The sequence below is a fragment of the Oncorhynchus mykiss genome, chromosome 6 (assembly GCF_013265735.2).
Source record: "Oncorhynchus mykiss isolate Arlee chromosome 6, USDA_OmykA_1.1, whole genome shotgun sequence".
Classification (NCBI taxonomy): Eukaryota; Metazoa; Chordata; class Actinopteri; order Salmoniformes; family Salmonidae; genus Oncorhynchus; species Oncorhynchus mykiss.
Genome location: NC_048570.1, coordinates 50,071,317 through 50,087,502, shown reverse-complemented (window position 1 = coordinate 50,087,502; position 16,186 = coordinate 50,071,317). Strand labels below are relative to the sequence as shown.

The 16,186-nt window shown below is 40.9% G+C and overlaps 1 protein-coding gene across 2 annotated transcripts; it reads right to left on the bottom strand.

The window, feature by feature from the left end:
* Nucleotides 1-543: 543 nt before the first annotated feature.
* Nucleotides 544-15,177, bottom strand: rsph14 (radial spoke head 14 homolog). Of its 2 annotated transcripts, none has more exons than XM_021606710.2 (6): nucleotides 14,831-15,177; nucleotides 14,162-14,264; nucleotides 13,214-13,332; nucleotides 12,152-12,371; nucleotides 11,661-11,797; nucleotides 544-1,054 (listed from the first exon to the last, which is right to left on the bottom strand). In XM_021606710.2, exons 1-6 carry the CDS (start codon nucleotides 15,027-15,029, stop codon nucleotides 816-818), a joined length of 1,017 nt encoding a protein of 338 aa, XP_021462385.1. In that variant the 5' UTR covers nucleotides 15,030-15,177; the 3' UTR covers nucleotides 544-815. The 2 variants fall into 2 exon arrangements, with proteins under 2 accessions (XP_021462385.1, XP_021462383.1); XM_021606708.2 differs by having other exon boundaries at nucleotides 12,152-12,377; nucleotides 14,831-15,153.
* Nucleotides 15,178-16,186: the final 1,009 nt, after the last annotated feature.

Genomic DNA, 16,186 nt, shown 5'->3' with positions numbered 1-16,186 from the left:
AAATCCAAATAAAAATAAATTTAAATTACAGGTTGTAATGCAACAAAATAGGAAAAATGCCAAGGGAGATGAATACATTTGCAAGGCACTGTAGGTGTCACTTGTTAAATCCACTTCAATTCATGTAGATGAAAAGGAGGAGACAGGTTAAAGAAGGATTTTTAAACCTTGAGAATATTGAGACATGGATTGTGTATGTGTGCCATTCAGAGGGGGAATGGGCAAGGCAAAAATATTTAAGTGCCTTTGAACGGGGTATGGTAGTAGGTGCCAGGCTCACCGGTTTGTGTCAAGAACTGCAACGCTGATGGGTTTTTCACGTTCTACAGTTTCCAGTGTGTATCAAGAATGGTCCACCACCCAAAGAACAACTTGACACAATTGTGGGAAGCATTGGAGTCAACATGGGCCAGAATCCCTGTGGAACACTTTTGACAACTAGTAGAGTCCAAGGTGAACTGAGAGCCAGAACTTGTGGGGACAAATAAAATCACCCACGGACCATCAGTTGGGGAACCTCTATACAGAGGAGCTGAAACTTGCCACTGTGCTCAGTTTTAATCACATTAATAGGATAGATGACACAGACAGAGGTGGGTCTACTAGTCTGGTAAATGTACACCAGCAGACATTTACATTAAGGAAGTGTGAGTGTCTGTAGTAGAAGAAGGACTGATTGTGTGTGGTGTGTCAGTGAGAGCACATGTGTGCCTGTGTGTGTCAATGTGTGTGAGGGAGAGAGAATAGGGGGAGAAGCGAGGGAGAATCAGATAATGAGAGGTATTTGTCTCTTCTTCCCTTGCTCTCTCTTTCTCTCAGGGGGTCCAGGAGATCACGCGGATGGCAGTGGCTGCTGCCCGGCAGATGATGGAAGCTGGGTGATTGAGTCTTGTCTTTAATAGTGGCAGGTGCTCCAGTAGCTGTTCCCGAGCGCAGGGGGCTTCAGCCAGGGTGGTGAGGGCACGCAGCGCGTTAGCACACACAGCTCTGTCCTCACTGCCCACCAGCTCCAACAAGGGGGGAATGGCACCTGCCTTTAAGGCCTGGTATTTCCCTGTGGATGACAGAGGGGAGAAGTGAGCATGAGTGAGTTAATGATGAGGTTGACACTATCTGTTGAGACATTGACGCTTCTGCATTAGGGGAAATTGCACCACTGACTGCCCCACCGTTGTTGTTATTGTTTTGTTTTGTTGACTAAGAATAGATGGGGAGCATCACGCAACGTGGTGAAAAAATAAATCTGTATATATTCTGCTGTTCTATCACATGTGCAATGATGTCCGAGGGGGAAAAAAACTGTGCTCGTTGTTTGCCGTAACTTCCTTGTTGATGTAATATCGCAAATGGACGTGGCAGTTTTACAATCTAAGTAACATTATAAAAAAATTCCCCATCAAAACCCTTCAGTTGAAGCTAGAGATATGGGCTGCGTCTCAATGCACCACATCCGCCCATGTCGGCCTTCCCCATCTGCGGTGGAAGGCAAAGGTTGGCTACTTTAACTTCTTGACGCTACCCATCCCTTAAGCGGGATAATTGTCATCAGCAACCGCTGAATAGCATAGCGCCTCAGTCAAATAATATTACTAAAAATATTCATATTCATGAAATCACAAGTGCAATATTGCAAAACACAGTTTAGCCTTTTGTTAATCTACCTGTCGTCTCAGGTTTTGAAATTATGCTTTACAGCGAAAGCAATCCAAGCGTTTGTGTAAGTTTATCGATCGCATGACAAAACATCAAGTACACTTAGCATCAGGTAGCTTGGTCATGAAAATCAGAAAAGCAATCAAATTAATCGTTTACCTTTGATGATCTTCGGATGTTTTCAATCATGAGACTCCCAGTTACACAACAAATGTTCCTTTTGTTCCATAAAGATTATTTTTATATCCAAAATACCTCCGTTTGTTTGGCGCAATATGTTCAGAAATCCACAGGAAAGAGCGGTCACGACAACGGAGACAAATTCCAAATATAATCGATAATATATCAACCGCAAATGTCTTTCACAGTAGGAGAGGAAAAAACAATAGCTGTCCAAATTCTGTTGCGCAAGCAAAACTCATGTGACCACTTGACGCGATGTTATTGTTCTGGCTAATTTTTCAAAATAAAAGCCTGAAACTATGTCTGAAGACTCTTGACACCTTGAGGAAGCGATAGGAAAAGGAATCTGGTTGATATCCCTTTAAATGGAGCAATGGGAGGCTATGGAACATGGAGTTTTCAAAATAAAAGCCACTTCCTGGTTTGATTTTGCCTGCAATATCAGTTCTGTTCCACTCACAGACAATATTTTGACAGTTTTGGAAACTTTAGAGAGTTTTCTATCCTAATCTGTCAATTATATGCATATTCTAGCATCTGGTCCTGAGAAATAGGCAGTTTACTTTGGGAGCGTTATTTTTCCAAACATAAAAATAGTGCCCCCTAGCTTCAAGAGGTTAATTCAAGAATATAAAATATAAAATAAATGTTGATTTGTTTAAACTCTCTAGGGTAGGGGGCAGCATTCGGAATTTTGGATGAAAAGCATGCCCAAATTTAACGGCTTGCTTCTTGGGCCCAGAAGATATGATATGCATATAACTGGTAGATTTGGATAGAAAACACTCTAAAATTTCCAAAACTGTTAAAATAGTGTCTGTGAGTATAACAGAACTGATTTAGCAGGTGAAAATCTGAGAAAAATTCATTCAGGAAGCAGTTTTTTTGTGGTTTTGTAGTTTTCTATTCAATGCCATTACAGTATCCATTAACATTGGACTCCATTTGCAGTTCCTAGTGCCTAGTGCCACTTGCAGTTTCTAGTGCCTTCCACTAGATGTCAACAGTCTTTAAAAATCGTTTCAGGCTTGTATTCTTATAAATGAGGGAGTAAGACCAGTCTGAACGAGTGGACCCAAACGTGACGCAGAATTTTTTCAGGAACATGTGCATTTCTTGTTTACTTTTTATATTGACGACGTTATTGTCCGGTTGAAATATTATAGATCATTTAGGCTAAAAAACAACCTAAGGGTTGAATATAAACATTGTTTTACATGTTTCTATGAACTTTACGGATACAATTAGGATTTTTTGTCTGATTGTTTTGACTGAGTTTGAGCCTGATTACTGAAGAAAACGCGCTAACAAAACGGAGGATTTTGGTATAAAGAGACTTCATCGAACAAAAGTAACATTTATTGAGTAAATGAATGTCTTCTGATTAACACCATATGAAGATCATCAAAGGTAAGGGATTAATTTTATCTCTATTTCTGAGTTTTGTAACGCTTCTGCTTGGCTGGTTACTATTTGTAATAATTTGTCAACTGGGATATGTTTTGGACTAGGTATGTTCTGGGCTAGGTATGCTTTCGCCGAAAAGCATTTTATAAATATGACACTGTGGTTGGTTTAACAAGAAGTTCATCTTTAAACCTATGTAAAATATGTTTTGTTTTCTGAATTTTTATCATGAGCATTTCTGTAATTGAATTTGGCGCTCTGCAACCTCACTGGATGTTGGCCAGGTGGGATGCTAGCGTCCCACATACCCTAAAGAGGTTAACACTTTTTTGGTTACTACATGATTCCATATGTGTTATTTCATAGTTTTGATGTCTTCACTATTATTCTACAATGAAGAAAATAGTAAAAATAAAGAAAAACCCTTGAATGAGTAGGTGTTCTAAAACTTGACAGGTAGTGTACATAAAGTGCCTACGCAAAGTTTTCAGACCTATTGACTTTTTCCACATTTTGTTACATTACAGCCTGATTCTAAAATGGATGAAATAAAAATATTTCCTCAGCAATCGACACACAATACTCCATAATGACAAAGTGAAATTAGGTTTAAAGAAATGTTTGCAAATGTATAAAAAAAAAAGAAAAACATATTTACATAAGTATTCAGACCATTTGCTACGAGCTCAGGTGCATCCTGTTTCCATGGATCATCCTTGAGATGTTTCTACAACTTGATTTGAGTCTACCTGTGGTAAATTCAATTGATTGGACATGATTTGGAAAGGCACACACCGGCCGATAAAAGATCCCACAGTTGACAGTGCATGCCAGAGCTCTAGAGTTCCTCTGTACACATGGGAGAACCTTCCAGAAGGACAACCATCACTGGAGCACTCCACCAATCAGGTATTTATGGTAGTGGCCAGATGGAAGCCACTCCTCAGTAAAAGGCACATGACAGCCCCTTAGTTTGCCAAAATGCACCTAAAAACTCTCAGACCATGAGAAACAAGATTTTCTGGTCTAATAAAACCAAGATTGAACTCTTTGGACTGAATGTCAATCGTCACAGAGCTTGAGAGGATCTGCAGAGAAGAATGGGAGAAAATCTCCAAATACAGGTTGTAGCGTCAAAAGTGCTTCAACAAAGTACTGAGTAAAGGGTCTGAATACTTATGTAAATGTAATATTTCAGTTACAAAAATTATACATTTGCATACATTTCAAAAAACCTGCTTTTGCTTTATCATTATGGTGTATTGTGTGTAGATTGAGGGGAAAAAAACGTATCAATTTTAGAAAAAGGCTGTAACGTAACAAAATGTGGGAAAAGTCAAGGGGTCTGAATATTTTCTGAATGCACTGTATCTACCTCAATTACCTCTTACCCCTGCACATCGACTCGGTAGTGGTACCCCTTGTATATAGCCAAGTAATCGTTACTCATTGTGTATCTATTAATACATTTATTATTACGTATTTTACTTTTTTATAATTTCTCTTTTTTTCTCTCTACATTGCTGGGAAAGGTGTGTTAGTAAGCCCATGTCCATAGACCCCGTTGCAAGAACAATACTTATCTTACAAGCCTGAGAATCCTGGGAAAATCTAAAGGGAAATCATGGGAAAATCTAAAGAAATCAGCCAAGTCCTCAGAACAAAAAATTGTAGACCTCCACAAGTCTGGTTCATCCTTGGGAGCAATTTCCAAATGCCTGAAGGTACCACGTTCATCTGTACAAACAATAGTACGCAAGTATAAACACCATGGTACCATGCAGCCATCATACCGCTCAGGAAGGAGACGCGTTCTGTCTCCTAGAGATTAACGTGGTGCGAAAAGTGCCAATCAATCCCAGAACAACAGCAAAGGACCTTGTGAAGATGCTGGGTACAAAAGTAGCTACATCTACAGTAAAACAAGTCCTATATCGACATAACCTGAAAGGCCGCTCAGCAAGGAAGAAGCCACTGCTCCAAAACCGCCATAAAAAAAGACAGACTACGGTTTGCAACTGCACATGGGGACAAAGATCGTACGTTTTGGAGAAATGTCCTCTGGTCTGATGAAACAAAAATAGAACTGTTTGGTCATAATGACCACCGTTATGTTTTGGAGGAAAAAGGGGGAGGCTTGCAAGCCGAAGAACACCATCCCAACCGTGAAGCACTGGGGTGGCAACATCATGTTGTGGGGCTGCTTTGCTGCAGGAGGGACTGGTGCACTTCACAAAATAGATGGCATCATGAGGCAGGAAAATTATGTGGATATATTGTATCAAGACATCAGTCAGGAAGTTAAAGCTTGGTCACAAATGGGTCTTCCAAATTGACAATGACCCCAAGCATACTTAAAAAGTTGTGGCAAAATGGCTTAAGGACATCAATGTCAAGGTATTGGAGTGGCCATCACAAAGCCCTGACCTCAATCCTATAGAAAATTTGTGGGCAGAACTGAAAAAGCGTGTGCGAGCAAGGAGGCCTACTAACCTGACTCAGTTACACCAGTGTCAGGAGGAATTTGTGGGAAGCTTGTGGAAGGCTACCTGAAATGTTTGACCCAAGTTAAACAATTTAAAGGCAATGCTACCAAATGCTAATTTGTTTGATTGATTGATTTTTTATTTAACTTCATTTTACTAGGTAGGCCAGTTGAGAACAAGTTCTCATTTACAACTGCGACCTTGCTAATATAAAGCAAAGCAGTGCGACACAAACAACAACACAGAGTTACACATGGAAAAAAACAAACGTACAGTCAATAACACAATAGAAAAAGTCTATATACAGTGTGTGCAAATGGCGTGAGGAGGTAAGGCAATAAATAGGCCATAGTAGCAAAGTAATTACAATTTAGCAAATGAACCCTGGAGTGATAGATGTGCAGATGATGATGTGCAGATGATGAAGTAGAAATACTGGTGTGCGGAAGAGCAAAAAAGTAGATAAAAATAACAATATGGGGATGAGGTAGGTAGATTGGATGGGCTATTTATAGATGGTCTGTGTACAGCAGTAGCGATCGGTAAGCTGCTCAGATAGCTGATGCTTAAAGTTAGTGAGGGAGATATAAGTTTCCAACTTCAGCGATTTTTGAAATTCGTTCCAGTCATTGGCAGCAGAGAACTGGAAGGAAAGGCGGCCAAAGTAGATGTTGTCTTTGTCTTTGGCAAGTAGCTGCGGGGTTGTGGAGCTGTTGGCTGGGGTTGGGGTAGCCAGGAGGAAAGCATGGCCAGCCGTAGAGAAATGCTTGTTGACATTCTCGATTATCGTGGATTTATCGGTGGTGACAGTGTTTCCTAGCCTCAGTGCAGTGGGCAGCTGGGAGGAGGTGCTCTTATTCTCCATGGACTTTACAGTGTCCCAAAACTTTTTGGAATTAGAGCTACAGGATGCAAATTTCTGCTTGAAAAAGCTAGCCTTTGCTTTCCTAACTGACTGCGTGTATTGGTTCCTGACTTCCCTGAAAAGTTGCATATCGCGGGGACTATTCGATGCTAGTGCTGTCCGCCACAGGATGTTTTTGTGCTGGTTGAGGGCAGTCAGATCTGGAGTGAACCAAGGGAGTGTATGTAAACTTCTGACCCACTGGGAATGTGATGAAATAAATAAAAGCTGAAATAAATCATTCTCTCTACTATTATTCTGACATTTCACTTTCTTAAAATAAAGTGGTGATCGTAACTGACCAAAAACAGGGTATTTTTACTAGGATTAAATGTCAGGAATTGGGAAAAACTGAGTTTAAATGTATTCGGCTAAGGTGTATGTAAACTTCCGACTTCAACTGTATGTGTTTGCTCAACTTGTCTCATATGTTCAAGGACCTTGTGAAGAAGCTGGAGGAAACAGGTACAAAAGTATCCATATCCACAGTAAAACAAGTCCTATATCGACATAACCTGATAGGCCGCTCAGCAAGGAAGAATGCACTGTTCCAAAACAGCCATAAAAAAAGCCAGAATACGGTTTTCAACTGCACATGGGGACAAAGATCGTACTTTTTTGAGAAATGTCTGAAAAAACAAAAATAGGAACCTTTTGGTCATTATGACCATCGTTATGTTTGGAGGAAAAAGGGGGAGGCTTGCAAGCCAAAGAACACCATCCCAACCGTGAAGCACGGGGGTGGCAGCATCATGTTGTGGGGGTGCTTTGCTGCAGGAGGGACTGGTGCACTTCACAAAATAGATGGCATCATGAGGAGAGAAAATTATATGGATATATTGAAACAACATCTCAAGACATCAGTTAAAGCTTGGTCGCAAATGGGTCTTCCAAATGTACAATGACCCCAAGCATACTTCCAAAGCTGTGTCAAAATGGTTTAAGGACAACAAAGTCAAGGTATTGGAGTGACCACCACAAAGCATTGACCTCAATCCTACAAACCGGACTCCGTTACACCAGCTCTGTCAGGAGGAATGGGCCAAAATGTACCCAACTTATTGTGGGAAGCTTGTGGAAGGCTACCCGAAACGTTTGACCCAAGTAAAACAATTTAAGGTCAATGCTACCAAATAATAATTTTGTGTATGTAAACTTCTGACCCACTGGGAATGTGATGAAAGAAATACAAGCTGAAATAAATCATTCTCTCTACTATTCTGACATTTCACGTTCTTAAAATAAAGTGGTGATCCTAACTGACCTAAGACTGCGATTTCTACTAGGATAAATGTCAGGAATTGTGAAAAACTGAGTTTAAATGTATTTGGCTATGGTGTATGTAAACTTCCGACTTCAACTGTACGTAAATGCAATATTTCATTTCAGAAATTTCCAGTTTTTGCTTGTCATTATGGAGTATTGTGTGTAGATTGAGGGGGGGAAACTATTTCATCAATTTTAGAATAACGCTGTAACGTACATTTTTGGGGGGAAAAAGTCAAGGGGTCTGAATACTTTCCGAATGCACTGTATGTGGTAGTGGAGTAGGACCTGAGGGCACACACCTAGTGAGTAATAAAATCTGTCATGAATGTATTGTAATGTTTTTAAAATTGTATAACTGCCTTAATTTTGCCGGACCCCAAGATGAGTAGTTGCTCCCTTGCCAGGTTCAGGCGAGAGAAAGACAACGTCTCTCCCTGCCTGTTGATGCACACCACCGACGTCCTGTTGTCGGACCTTACCAACACATACTGGACCTCCAATATCAGAAAAAAACAGCAGAAAAACAGCCAGTAGCTCCAGGTAATTGATATGCAGTGCCTTTAGCGCTGTCGACCAAACGCCACCTTCCTAGTAGCCCACACACAGCACGCCCCATCCCAGTGAGGCTGTGTCTGTCGTGATCACTCTGTGGGACACTACCCGGCCCATGGGAACCCCCTGTGACAACAGTCGCGGGCTTCTCCAAGGAGTTAACGCCCTCAGGCACGACAGGGATAGCTTGAGCAACAGATGGCAATGGCGAGATGCATCCAGACACGTAGCTACGTGAACCAATCGCTGGGACTCACCGACTATATTAGCCGCCAAAACATGAGCAATTTGAACTTGTCCAAATCATTCAAGTACAGGATGGGATGCAGCATTTCATTACTGTTAAGAACGAGGAAATACCGGCTGAACCAACCGCTTCCGAGACAGGAACACCCCGAATAGCCCGCTTCCAAAGAAGAGAGAAAATCTCCTCTCTCAAAACAGGGGCTAGGACACACCCACTGTGAGACCTCCCATATATTGTCATCTGAAGGGGCGGAACAGCACGAGTACTTGGATAATGTGGTTATTTTGTCATGTCCTCTCACACCAGCCACTCCCGACAACCTTGTGTTCAACTCTGGAAACCATGTGTTTGATGTATTTGATACCATTCCACTAATTCAGCTCCAGTCATTACCACTAGCCCGTTCTCCCCAATTAAGGTGCCACCAACCTCCAGTGATAGGGAGAATGCGCATTTTATGGCTTATAAAAGTGTTGAACAAAGTGTTGACGGTGCTGAATAACAACTTAAACATAAAAACAGCAGCTCTTTGCTGTATTCGTTGAGGAGTCATGGTTTTAAAAGATTTGAAATCTCACATTATTAACTTTGCTGTGCGATCGAGGCTTCTTTTTACAGTCTCTGGCGCAAGGAAACTGTGCAGACAAAGTGATCTGAGCTATCTGATTGGCCAGTAGTAGGCCTATAAGTGCACTTGATTTGTTCTCTGGGCCTGCCGGGTAGGTGGACACATCAAATGGTTCAAAATGGGAACAATTTGCCTTCCCGATGCTAGGGCTGCTGATTCAAGTGCACCTACCGCCAATAGCGGTGAAACAACTACAACAAATATTGTTTTTGTTTTTACAGAAATGTTTGGTGATTGACTAGGAATGCCTTGGAGATCAACCAGTTAATCGCGATCGACCCAGTGGTGACCACTGCCCTTAGGGCAACATTTTCTGGTTTGCAGAGAAATGCATTGAAAGAGATACAGTACCAGACAAAAGTTTGGACACACCTACTCATTCCAGGGTTTTTATTTTATTTTTAGTATTTTCTACATTGTAGAATAATAGTGAAGACATCAGAACTATGAAATAACACATATGGAATCATGTAGTAACCAAAACAGTGCTAAACAATTCAAAATATATGTTATACTTGAGATTCTTCAATGTAGCCACCCTTTGCCTTGACAGCTTTGTACACTCTTGGAATTCTCTCAACCAGTTTCATGAGCTAGTCACCTGGAATGCATTTCAATTCAATTTGGGGTGGCAGGTAGCCTAGTGGTTAGAGATCAAATCCCCGAGCTGACTAGGTAAAAATCTGTTGTACTGGCCCTAAACAAGGCAGTTAACCCACTGTTCCTAGGCTGTCATTGAAAATAAGAATGTGTTCTTAACTGACTTGCCTAGTTAAATAAAGGTTCACATTTTTTTTTAAAGCCAGCATCCCGGAGTCGCCTCTTCACTGTTGATGTTGAGACTGGTGTTTTGCGGGTACTATTTAATGAAGCTACCAGTTGAGGACTTGTGAGGTGTCTGTTTCTCAAACTAGACACTCTAATGTACTTGTCCTCTTGCTCAGTTGTGCACTGGGGCTTCCCACTCCTCTTTCAATTCTGGTTAGAGACAGTTTGCACTGTTCTGTGAAGGGAGTAGTACACAACGTTGTACGAAATCTTCAGTTCCTTGGGAATTTCTCGCATGGAATAGACTTCATTTCTCAGAACAAGAATAGATTGATGAGTTTCAGAAGAAAGTCTTTCTTTCTGGCCATTTTGTGCCTGTAATCGAACCCACAAATGCTGATGCTCCAGACACTCAACTAGTCTAAAGAATGCCAGTTGTATTGCTTCTTTAATCAGGACAACAGTTTTCAGCTGTGCTAACATAATTGCAAAAGGGTTTTCTAATGATCAATTAGCCTTTTAAAACAATACAATTGGATTAGCTAACACAATGTGCCATTGGAACACAGGAGTGATGGTTGCTGATAATGGGCCGCTGTACGCCTTTGTAGATATTCCATAAAAATCTGCCGTATCCAGCTACAATGGTCATTTACAACATTAACAATGTCGACACTGTATTTCTGATCAATTTTATGTTATTTTAATGCTTTATGCTTTTCTTTCAAAAACAAGGACATTTCTAAGTGACCCCAAACTTTTGAACGGTAGTGTATGTGGGAACTCCTTCAAGACTGCTGGATTAGCATTCCTCATGAAGCTGGTTGAGAGAATGCCAAGAGTGTGCAAAGCTGTCATCAAGGCAAAAAGAGTGGCTACTTTGACACATATTTTTATTTGTTTAACACTTTTTTGGTTACTACATGATTCCATATGTGTTATTTCATAGTTTTGATGTCTTCACTATTATTCTACAATGTAGAAAATAGTAAAAATAAAGAAAAACCCTGAAATTAGTAGGTGTCCAAACTTGACTGGTACTGTACATTAAACTACTACCAAGGTCTTATAAATCTAATTTCAGATGTTTTCTACCTTATGCATGGATTTGATAGACGTATGTATGTATGTATGTATTTTCACTGTTATGAAAATAACTAATGGTATGCGCATGCAGCAATTCATAAGGGCATGCAGCCATTCACCCCATCTTGCTTTAAAGCGCGCAATACATTACAGGGAACAAGCACGTAGATCTCATGCACTAAATGATGGCAGGTTTGAATGTTAGGATTCTGTGGGTTTTTCCGCTGGGAGAGCACTGTAGATTGTTTATTATGCATTGACACAGAGTCCAAAACGGGAGGTTTAAAAAATAACGAGGTAGTTTTGATCCCTCCAGAATGTCTCTATAATGTAAGTTCCCTGCAACATAGAGATAAGCCTATGTTGTTAACATTGTTCACATGCAAACTTGCACCCTAACTCTAAACTATTACTTAAGACAATAGTCACAATAGATATCTAAAATATCCTTTCTTTCACATCCATTCCCCTCCTTACCTTCAGTGATAATAGCTGTGTTCATAATAGTCCCAGCAGCACTGGCAGTCACTCCTGGGTCACAGTCTGATAGCAGCTTCACTAGGATTGGGAGAACTCCCTCCTCACATACCTTGTGCTTTCCTTCTGATGGAACACTAACAGGGCAAACAGGGGTCTTTAAATGGAATCATAACTTAGTTCAAAGCAAGCTTTTTCCACTTACATTTAATTGATTTTCATTTTGCATGCACATATTATTAGAGTGCATTTTTTTTCTACATGACATCCATCATTCATGAATATTGAAAGCCTCAAATTCCAAATATTTAGATTTTTTTAAAGGATTCTTTCCTGTCAGTAAGTAGAACATGGCTGCGTACCAAATGGCTCCTAATTCCCTAATAAGGCACTACTTTGACCTGGGCCAATAGAGCGCTGGTCAAAAGTAGTGCAGTACGTAGGGAATAGGGTGTCATTTGGAACATATCCATGTTTGTGCCTCTGCTCACCTGATGCCCAACATGGCGGAGGCTGCGGCCCGGCGGATGTCAGGGGAGGGGTGAGAGAGCTGGTTTCGCAGCATGGGAACTCCGTCACTGGCCAGGGCTGGCAGGGCATCCACCCTCACACAGTAGCTGAGAGTGGCCAGGATAAGGGCCCGGATCTCCTCCTGCTCAACAGGCAGCTTCATCACCAGCCGGGGAATCAGGCCCAAAGTTACGATACACACTGCACCTGACCAGGAGACAGAAGGTCATAAGGTCATTAGGCCCTAAAACATGTCCATCATCTAAGGATTTGGATTCTCTTTCATTGAATCACTTGTTTCGTTAATAATTGCTACATTTAGAAGATCTTATAAGATCAAAACGTCGGCAAAAAATAGTAATTAAATTGTTGCCAGCCGCACAGTTACAGTCACAAACATTCTAGATAACATCAAAACAGCCTAACTAGCTCTGCTAGGGCAAGTAAAATGGTCAGAGTGAGGGGTTCTCTCATTTGTGTCTGGAAGTAGCTCGCAAGTTAGCCAGTTAGCTTGGGTGCTTGACTGCAGTTGTGAGTTCAGAACGCTCGGATCAACCCTACTCCTCAGCCAGAGCGTCCAGTGAGCGAAATGCTCTGAAATTACAAAATGACAATCTGACAATGCTCTGAATTTACGAATGCCCAGAGCGCACTCTTGCACCCCAGATTGAATTTACGAATGCACCTTTAATAACACACACGAAGTCGTAAAATGTCTAGCTAGTAATTTGTTATGCTAACAAGCTAGCAAGAACATCAACTTCCGGTAGACAGGCGAAGAGCCAGTATGCTCAACTGAAAGGATACCATTTGTTTACAGTATGCTAAAAGGAACTAATAGTATATAGTATGTAGTATATACTCATTAAGTATGTAGTATACAGTATATTAGTATGTGTATTCGGAACACAGCTATAGTGTTTGAATAGTGTCTAAATCAAAATACATCCAAATGTCATGTGTAATGAGTCCTTCAGCTTGCCTGGAGTGTCACTGTAATTGGGGCAGCTGAAAACCAAAGACTAAAGCCTAGGCATACGTACCTGCAGGAAACTCAGCCACCATCTTCAGTGCACGATGCATGTTTTTACGACAGGCATCAACTGGCTCGTCTAGAAGATCAGACAGTGGAGCCACCACATCCCACGTGAGGAAGGCTTCTCTAGGGACATACACATGTGTCACTCACACCAATCGCCACCCAACCCAAGATTCCCTCCACTCATTTGCAAGTCCACAAGTTTAGTCGTGTCTACAATTTATGGGTGTGAAATAAGTACCCCAAAAAATGTTTTACTAAGGATTGTTTCCTCATCCGGATAACTTGCCATACAGAAGTTGACTGTTGCAGAGATACTTGATATAATGATAAGACGCTTGTGTCGCCACCCTAACAATGGGATTCGTTGTCCACAGAGTGGAACGGCAGGATGTCAAGCACATCTCTTTGGATTGATGGATGCATCTCGTTATTTAAATACTTTTTTGAATATGCGATGAGAGGTGGTGATGTCATCTGCCTGTATTCAATGGAGAGTGAGATGCTATGCTAACCCCATGAATATGCATAGACATTTCAAATTTAAACTGGGACAACTCAAAACTAAAGTGTTTTTTTCTCAATGTGACTGGGATGTCAGGTGCGTCACACTTATATAAGTACACTCGTAACAACCTAAGAATTACAAAACATATATTAGATCAAATAAGCCTCACGTATCAATAAAGCAATACATTTTTATATTGACTAAATTTGACACTCTCATTGCCCCCATACAAAAACTCTTCACTTGTTTAATAATTAATGATCTGCTTAACATGGACATATTTTGGGTGGAGTAAACGACCTCGCTTCGCCTCTTCCTCTTTGGCTGTGGTCATTGACATTGTTGGTAAAACCATATTGTACTAGGCTGCCACCTACTGTCTGCAGTAACCATAGCATTGACCATTGGGTAGACCAAATGATCCCTGGGAATGGGAATGCTCACCTCCCCACATTATGGGCAGCTAGTAGGTAAAAGACTTCTGTAGTTTTGATTCTCACTGAGCTGTCTCTGTCTTGCAGCAGGACCTTCAGCCTCTCCAAACAGCCTGAAACAAATTCACAGAGGATATCTAGTTTGGAAACATTTACTGGTTAAGAGAAGGCTTTATGAAGAATATAGCCCAAATAATTTACAGTTCTCAGAAGGATACGCCTTGTTGTCCCCTTTTGTTGACTATTGTGCGATTAACAGGCACACTTCTAGCTTCTAGATGTTATGCGTGGGTACGAACTGAGTCCACGACAAAGATATTCGTTCAGGCGGTCAGCTTCCAAGGTAAATAATACAGAACCGTCTTATTCGGAGTGTAAGCTAGTGAGGGCTAGCTATCTCGGGTACAGAACGGGGAGATCCAGCGTCCATGCAGTGAGATACCAGCCAACTAAGTTAACAATGGGCAACCGTGGGAACATAACCATAGTGAACAGTCCTGCGTTGTCTAGCTAATAACAAGTGTGTATAGCTGTGAATGTATTATCTCCCAAAACCATTACAATGCGAGATTTGTGACTCGTGAAACAGATGCAGCAATTTAAAAATGAGATTCCACAAATGTTTTGTTTAAGAAAGCAAGGATTTTATACAATGCAATAATGTGAATATGCATCTTACCTTTGTGAATAGCCTCATATGCCCTCTTTGGGTCATGAACCAGGTCGCAGAGGGCTGCAAGAGCTCTCTGTCGTATGCACAGCTGTGGATCTTGCAGTTCCAGAGAGAGCCGCGGAAGGGCTCGGTTGCCGAATGCAACAGGTGCTTGAGTCGGGTCAAAATGCGGGGGCAATTGCTCCGAAATCCTTGTGCTAGCCATAATCTAACAAAATAAGAATTGTTGTTATTAAACAACTGTTGATTATAGCTAACCTTATTTCGCTATATTGTAACAATAAGCTGCCTGTCACTAGTTGTTTGCCAGCGAGCAGAACAGTTATTTAGCTACTCAGCGCCACTGCTTCCCACCACCAATCGTTGCTTAGTAACTAGCTATCTGTACACAATACACATACCTTTCCCCCTTTTTTTCCCCTTTTTTTTACAGGGTATATATTTGTTGTTAGTAATATTTCACTTGTTGTTTGAGTAAAAAAAAGGTGATTAACATAAATACAATACATTACATCACATTCCCCTTTCCCGTCCTTCTCAAGCTTGTGCGTTTCTATACGAAAAGTATCTTAGGCAGGCCTAGACCATTACTTACAATACATCTCTTTCACTGACCTTATTATCGATTTTTTTTAAATTATAACAAAACAAAACAATAAAAATGTGTTTATTGGTTTCATTTATTGCCCTTATTTTAATTGTCATTAACAACAGGGACTCTTTCCAGAACAACCAGTAGCCTATCACAAAGAACACTATGCTGCATGTTTTCCCTGACCAATACAGGTGATGTAGATCAGTGGTTCCAAAAATGTGGGGCTGCCCGCATATATATATTTATAAACTGGGTGGTTCGAGCCCTGAATGCTGATTGGCTGATAGCCATGTGGTATATCAGACCGTATACCACGTGTATGACAAAACAGTTATTTATAATGCTCTAATTATGTTGGTAACCAGTTTATAATAGCAATAAGGGCACCTTGGAACAGCCCTTAGCCGTGGAATATTGGCCATATACCACACCCCCTCGTGCCTTATTGCTTAAATATATACAGTACCAGTCAAAAGTTAGGACACACCAACTCATTCAAGGGTTTTTCTTTATTTTTACTATTTTCTACATTGTAGAATAATAGTGAAGACATCAAAACAATGAAATAACACATATGGAATCATGTAGTAACCAAAAGTGTTAAACAAATCAAAATATATGTTATATTTGAGATTCTTCAAAGTAGCCACCCTTTACCTTGATGACAGCTTTGCACACTCTTGGCATTCTCTCAACCAGGTTCACCTGGAATGCTTTTCCAACAGTCTTGAAGCAGTTTCCACATATGCTGAGCACTTGTTGGCTGC

Excerpts from the sequence above, each read along its gene's own strand:
- rsph14 (XM_021606708.2), bottom strand. The coding sequence starts at position 15,029 with ATGGCTAGCACAAGGATTTCGGAGCAATTGCCCCCGCATTTTGACCCG. Across the intron at positions 14,265-14,830 it reads ATATGAGGCTATTCACAAAG|GCTGTTTGGAGAGGCTGAAG; the intron begins GTAAGATGCATA and ends AATTTGTTTCAG. Across the intron at positions 1,055-11,660 it reads CACAGCTATTATCACTGAAG|GGAAATACCAGGCCTTAAAG; the intron begins GTAAGGAGGGGA and ends TGTCATCCACAG.